The sequence below is a fragment of the Miscanthus floridulus genome, chromosome 12 (assembly GCF_019320115.1).
Source record: "Miscanthus floridulus cultivar M001 chromosome 12, ASM1932011v1, whole genome shotgun sequence".
In the NCBI taxonomy this organism is placed as follows: Eukaryota; Viridiplantae; Streptophyta; class Magnoliopsida; order Poales; family Poaceae; genus Miscanthus; species Miscanthus floridulus.
The window spans coordinates 49,051,052-49,058,362 of NC_089591.1; the positions used below are offsets into that span (position 1 = coordinate 49,051,052).

The following is a 7,311-nucleotide window of genomic DNA, read 5'->3' on the forward strand; positions in this document are numbered from 1 at the left end:
CCACCCCCTGCAACATGCCCATTTCAGCAGCACCACCCTTTTGTATTTTGGACATAACTCATAGCTCCGAACTCTGATTTCGATGATCAAGGACATTTCGAAAAGCTAATGAAATGCTCTACAACCTTGAGGTGGTGGAAATCAAGTTTGAGTAGAAGTTGGCACCGCCATGGTCACCGGACTGTCTGGTGCCTAGCACTGTCATATTTTTTTTAGAGAGGGGCAAAAATGTGTTTTGGGTGCCACGGGGGCACCGCCACCCCTAGGGCGGTGCACCTCCCTCCCTTGTCTAGTGCCAAGTTTGCTAACAAATAGTTCAAATTAGCCATTGTAATTCGACCATTGGGGCTCTGCCACCCCTTGTCCGGTGCCCATACGTTGTTGTCCGGTGACCGCGTAGAAATGCGTTCCAAGGCTCCAACGGCTCTATTTGGCTTGAGGGCTATAAATAGAGGTGGAGCTCGACCTTGGTCTGTTTGCTTAGCACCCTTAAGCCTTGGTGGCTTGTGTAGGTGTGCTTGGGAGCCCCCTAACTCACATACGCTTGAGTATGAGTGCGATTCTAATGCGATTACATCATGGGGTTGCATCGAGTGGCACTAGATGTTCGAGTTGCAAGTCAGTGGTGCTTGTTACTCTTGGAGGTTGCCACCTTCTAGATGGCTTGGTGGTGATCTCCGTCGAAGTACGCAAGAAAGATTGTGCGGTGCTCCAGAGAAGGAATTGTGAGAGGCATTATGCTCACCCCGTGGAAGCCGCAAAGAGCAACTCTATTTGATCAGAGTTTTTATTTTAGATCATCATCGTAACTCAGATGACTCAGCTGTATGAATAACAATCTTCCTTTTGATTCATGTACAAGCATTTTCTAGTAGTAGATGAGTTGCACAAGCATCTGTAGGCAGCAACACTACTGATTTGTGCCCCCAAACTTTAAATCCAAACAGAAAAATCACATACCAGGGTCAAAAATACAAGTTATATGTAACCAAGAGCATGAAAATGATTGCCAACCTCGAGAGGGAAAAATGGACGCACAAACAATAGTTTAATTTATTACCAAGTCAAAATTTCTTGAAAGAACACCGACATGACTCCCTGATGTACTACAAGCCACGAGTTCCATCCAATTCTTGCGACGCACGCACACAACAGCTACAGGCACCATACCATCCGTTCAACAACATATCTCGCCCACTTTTTAGGACAACCTATAAGGCTATAACCTTCTCACCTGACGCTACTATGCTCACCGGACCAAAACCTTTGTTTCCCGTCAGAGGGGACACATCGGAGGGGAGCTCTCTAGCTCACTAGCTGCTGGTTGCCATACATCGGGTACGCGCCATACGCTGCAGCGTACATGTTTGGGTGTGGCACCGGGGAGGCATAGCCATATCCGCCATAGAATGGTGTGCCATAGTACATGTTGTTCCTCCTGTTGCCGGAGTCACCCCTCCACTGGAAACAGAAAAGGAAAAGACTGTAAGGGGAGGAAGGAAGCAAATGGTTTCACAAAAGCTACCTTTCACCATTGTGAGGAATTACAAATTACAAATGTCAAAAAATATGCAATGCTAAACAGAAAAAACACCAACTCATGCTTATGCTGAAATTTGGCTTATACTGATGCTTATGCTGATTTGTTGTGAAAGGAAAACACTGTTTATTGGCTGAAAAGTAGTTCAAACGAACAGAGGTAATAATTATGTGCAAGAGATCAGAATGGCCAGGGAAATTCAAATAGGAAACTAAGAACCACCCCATTGCTGCTTAAAATGCACTGCAAGATGCAACCATATTTAACCTTTTGTTTCCATTAGGATTGTAGGAACATATTGTCAGTACTCCCTTACAGCTATGGTAAGCTAGTTGCAATCAAGGTCACAATTTTCAGACAACTGGTTTTTAGTCTTAAAGGTAAAAAGAGAAATACGCAGCAGATTGATCAAGTTAGTTTGTTCGAGAGATAATAAGTGGAGAGTGGAACAACATCCAGCAAACTCCTGAGAGTTCTTATTCCTCCACCAACCCAATGAATGACACTGATGGTGGTGAGTGCAATCACAAAGGCTAATGAACATCATGTGATGAACACAATCTTAGATGTGAAAAGGTTAGTTTTGAGGCATATCAAAAGTTAGGGTACTCAATAATTTACTGAATTGCTGTTAAGTTGGCAAAACTAACTATTGCAACGCTACAATTTAACAAAATCTGATTGGGTCAGCGAAAACTGATACTATAACAAGCAACTACAGAGGACGGGTGGATAACCCAGGTAGCTAGCAGAGATAGAGTTGGAGCTAGCGCCTTGGGTTCATATCTCGTTGGCCACGCACTCGTTAGAGTTGTGGGCAGGCCGGATGGGGAGTTCAAATCTCGGTTCCCATATTTTGAGGTAGGGGTGGGGATCGGTGTAATCTAGCTTCTGGCCCCTATAACAAGTGACTACACAAAAGAACAAATAATCCTGACCAAAGGAAAAAAAAATGAAAACAGAGGAATGCAATGTCAAGCATGACAAACCTGCTTATGCGATGGGCTGCGGCCCCATGAAAGGCGAACTGCCTGCTTTCCAATGAGTGATCCATTTAATCCTTGTAGTGCTTCTTCAGCATCAGTTCTAGAAGAATAGCCGCACGGCTTAAACATCACTTCAGCAAAGTTATGGACAAAAATAAATAGCAAATCATGTAAATGCTTCAGGTACATACCTGCTAACAAATTGAACAAAGCCACATTGCTTTCCTAGAGGAATTTTCACAGAGGCAAGATCACCATATTTGGCAAAGGCTTTTCTAAGTTCATCTTCACTGACATTGGGGTCAAGCCCACCAACATATACCTAGAGAAGGGTGACAACTACAGATTAAAAACTATCAACTTAAAGGTGACAAACACCACAGGAAAAGAGTACCACAAACCGTTCTATTAGAAGAATCGCCATCTGAAGGACCAGGAGTCGAGGAGCCAGAATCTCCTGAGTACAGTAGTCATCAAGTTCAATGAGCAGATCAGAAAAACTAGAGATTACACGAAAGAACATGAGCAATATCATGGTACATAACACATAACATGCTCTGGGAACACTAACTTGGTTTAGATTGACTATCCATGGAATAACATAAAGTTATTCAAGGAGTAACTGTAGAGGGTATGTGCCAGTTTAGTACATGCAGTGCTAGCTCCACACTGAAAAATTTTCATGCACTAGGTTGTTTTCCTGATACTATTCATTCATTTCAACAGGCTACATATTTGGCACTCAAAAGAACAAAGTACGCATAGATAAATCGCAGAGCGGTAAATTGGAGGAAAACATGGCCCTACGGTTAAGAGGTGAACAAAATCCAGGATATCTAGCCTTGCAGGCTTGTGACACAAAACCACAGGATTCATGGTCCAAATGTATCAAGATGCATCAACTATATGATATCCACCTGAGGTAAGAAGAGGATCACACAAGTAACAATCGTATCAGCAGGCCAAGGAAGAGAATGAGCACTTAGTAGACTAGTGCTAGAGATGAGGCCACAACCATCCAATCAGATAGTGGGATTTCCCTAAGAATCGGATTTTTTTTAAGAACACTGTAGCCATAGAAATCAGGCTCACATACCACAAGCCAATATACCGGAAGTTTTTTATAGTTACAATCATAAAGCATGTGTTTCAGTAATTCACTTTTTAATATCATCAGAACTTTAGAAAGTACTAAAAAACCTAGTTAGGACTCAGGAGGATGAAACAGATGATTTGGCAACTTTAGTCTCCTAAGTGAAAAGGAAAAAAGAAGCAAAGTGAATTTCGAATGTGTTAGCAGTTTTTTTTTTTTTTTTGCCAAAATGCAGTCATGAATTCAATCAACAATAAAATAAAAGCCAGATCATCAGTGTACCCAGAATGAAAGATGGTTAGACAGCTCCTCTGGTCAGGTACATGCTGCTGAGTCATTCCGGGAATCTGTTTGGCCCGGACGCTTGCAGACAGTAACAAAAATACATGACTGCTAGCGTTCAGCTTGCATATGCAGGATTGAATAAAGGGACTAAGCATTCTAGCCAACTGGATGGATCAGGGTAAAGAGTTGCCTTTACTTAAAAGAGGACCACTGAATAATGGTTAGAACCTCTTAATCAGAAAAGGTTGGTATGCAATATGTATAGAATTATTCAAATGATTTCTATAAAATACAGTTCAACAAATGACATGGTGACTCAAGAACTTGACTGGATTGGTGACCAGGAAGGTCAGAATCATTGCATTCCATAAAAAAAAATCAAATTGAGTAATACTCTCGCAAGTCGAGTTTCTAAGGCATGACAGGTACAAAAACGAATACCAATACAGGGCCATCAATCGTTGCGCTCGTGGATATGAGTAACTCCCTAACGGGTGTCGGTCTCAAGTGTCACATTGTGCTCCACAGCGGTTAGCGTCCATCAATTTCGCATGGATGCATGCACGGCTAAATGCTTCAGTTTCCTTTTAATTGCAACTCCATAGTGATCGCCATGCAAACAGTCGTTTTATCACGACCCCATCTCAAACGCCATGCAACCGCCTGTTCGGTTTCCGTCCTACGAACTAACCACGCCTTGGTATCCAAGTTACGCTCAATATTATGGGCAGGGCAGACCCAATGCCAGAGGCTCCCACATGAGTGGGGTCTGGGGAAGGGAAAAAACGAGGCAAGCCTTCCCCCCGCAAATCTGCGGAGAGGCTGCTTTGAACCCACGACCTGGTGACTCAGTGAGACAGCTCTCACCATTGCACCAGGCCTGCCCTTCTACGCTCAATATTATGGACTTTAGCAAAAAAAAAAACTCAATGACACGTTAGAAAATGGGCAGTAGTCACAAAGATCCCAGATCGAGGGGGTCAAAAACAGGGTCGAGGAATGTGGTACGGTACTTGTGAGAGGTTTTTACATGCCGGGGTCGAAAATGACCCCGCGTACCAAGGTCAAGGTCAGCGTTCACAGGTCAAGGGTCGATGCCTTCAACCCTAGGGTCTAGGGAGTATCTTAACCATTTCATAACATAAAATATTTGACAATCTATGGTTGAATGAAAAGATGCTATACCATTTGAGATTGTGGAACAACAATAGAAGATGGGGATACCTGAAGATCTTCTGGGAGTCGCAGGTCCTATACGAATTGGCCTAGTAGAGCAATATACACCATTCATTTCAGACATTGCATGAGATTTGTCGTTGTCATCTCCAAACCTAACAAATCCATAGCCCCTAGAACGGCCTGTGTTTGCATCAATAATAACTTTAGCTCCTTTCACCGAGCGGTACTTGCTAGAGAAAAGCTCCAGCAGCATTTCATCAGTAACATCAGCAGCTAGATCACCAACAAATATCGAGTGATCAGAAGCTACTTCAGATCGCTTTTCACCCATGCTATATGATGCCCAATTCAACTTAAATGCCCGGTCAGTGTTTGGCATCACATGACCAGTAAAATTCTGAAGAGCCTTTTCTGCTGATGCATGAGAAAAGAACTCAACAAATCCATACCCCTCTGACTGTCCTGTTTGCCTATTGCGGATAACTTTTATTGTAACCACCTACAAAAATGTAAGGTAGCAAAAGACAATAAGATTACTAGTTAAAAAGTTCTGGAAGCACAAACACACAAAAACAGAAAGAAGAAATAGTAAGTCGGGCCTGATTGGCAGTTAACCTCATCTGTATCCGATAAACATACTTTCAATTATGTTTGAAGAAAGGTCCCTGGTAGCTAATACTACTAGCTAGTACAAAAAAAAAGAATAGATACAAGTCACTTTGTCCATTTATCTCTGCTCCTGAAGAGGCATTGTATCAGTACCCCATCACATGGATCCTATAATCAGGCATCTTTTCTCTTCCTGTCAACATCAGTGAGCATACCCCCGAAAAGGATAATTGGCCCAAGGCCGAAATTATTGCTTCCTTTTGCTCCTCTAAAAGTTATTCTACTGATACATGATCCACAAAAGTGAAGCAGCTAACTTGGCCCATTCAAAATGTTTATTACTTATCAAGAATCAAGACCGTTTCCTCCAAGTAAGTTATATGCATAAATCCTACAAGAGGTCGGCACGTTTGTCACCTCGCATACACCAATCCCAAAGGGAATAAGATGACCCCTTCTTCTATAGGAAAAAAAAAGCTATACCAAAAAAAAAACATTTTAAAGCTACTACACGGCTCTAAACCAAACAGGAGATACTGGCCTTGTTTAGTTGGCGAAATTTTTTGGGAAATGGTACTGTAGCACTTTCGTTGTTATTTAGCAATTAGTGTCCGTTCATAGTCTAATTAGGCTTAAAAGATTCGTCTCGTGAATTTCGTCTAAACTGTGTAATTAGTTTTATTTTTTATTTATATTTAATGCTTCATGCATGCGTCCAAAGATTCGATGTGACGAGGAATCTTGAAAAATTTTGGGAACTAAACACTACCTAAATGACCAAACAAGAGCATTCCGTCCGTACGGCATTGAATGACCTCGAACTTGGCGCCTTAAGCAATTTTGCAACGTCTAAATTCTAAAAATATGGCACCTTTATTTGCACCAAGCAAAAATCAAGCGGAGTTTAAGCTTCTATATCAATCTGAGGCAAAAACACACGAATCAACGCGCCGAAATGGTACAAATCTAGCTGTATTCATGAGATCCAGTACGGAGGAGTCCGGATCGGGAGAGAAAGCAAACCTCGCCGCTGGGCCCGAAGCAGCTGTGGAGGTAGTTCTCGTCCATCCAGTACTGGAGGTCGCCGACCCAAATGGTCTTATTCTCCTCGCACCCGTTCCCGCCGGATCCGGCCGCGGGCGGGGTCGGCGTGCGGCGCCCGGCCGCAGCTTGGGGCGGCTGGGGCGGCGGCCCAGCAGCGAAGTGCTTGGCAAACTGCGGCGGCGGCGGCGGTGGCGCGGCCACCATGGGCGGCGGCGGCGGGTACGGGATGACGACCCACCGTGGCTGCGGCATGTGGTGGTGCGGGTGAGCATGCTGAGGGGGCACGTGGGGGTGGGCGTGAGGGTGGTGAGGCGGCACGGCCGCCTGGGAGTCGGTGGTGGTCGCCGCCATCTGCATCGCCGCCGCAGCCGCCGCCGCCGAGGAGGGGGGTCGTTTGGCCGTGTGGGGGTTGGAGGGCTCGCGAGGATGCGGTGAGCTGAATATATACGGGGTTAGAAACGGATCTGCACCGTCAGATCTTGGAGTTCGTTATGGTCTTGGCCGTCTGATCGCCATGGTGGGTGGCCCGCCGCAGCCGCCTCCGCCGAGGAGGGGGGTCGTGTGGGGGTTGGAGG

The 7,311-nt window shown here is 44.5% G+C and overlaps 1 protein-coding gene across 1 annotated transcript; it reads right to left on the reverse strand.

Moving 5' to 3' along the window:
• Positions 1 to 1,029: 1,029 nt before the first annotated feature.
• LOC136496308 (polyadenylate-binding protein RBP47-like) lies at positions 1,030 to 7,311 on the reverse strand. The gene is made up of 6 exons (XM_066491955.1): positions 6,716 to 7,311; positions 5,129 to 5,582; positions 2,928 to 2,983; positions 2,718 to 2,848; positions 2,530 to 2,626; positions 1,030 to 1,461 (listed from the first exon to the last, which is right to left on the reverse strand). Exons 1-6 carry the CDS (start codon positions 7,091 to 7,093, stop codon positions 1,306 to 1,308), a joined length of 1,272 nt encoding a protein of 423 aa, XP_066348052.1. The 5' UTR covers positions 7,094 to 7,311; the 3' UTR covers positions 1,030 to 1,305.

Excerpts from the sequence above, each read along its gene's own strand:
- LOC136496308 (XM_066491955.1), bottom strand. The coding sequence starts at position 7,093 with ATGCAGATGGCGGCGACCACCACCGACTCCCAGGCGGCCGTGCCGCCT. Across the intron at positions 2,849-2,927 it reads GCGATTCTTCTAATAGAACG|GTATATGTTGGTGGGCTTGA; the intron begins GTTTGTGGTACT and ends ACCCTTCTCTAG. Across the intron at positions 2,627-2,717 it reads TTTGTTCAATTTGTTAGCAG|AACTGATGCTGAAGAAGCAC; the intron begins GTATGTACCTGA and ends CTATTCTTCTAG.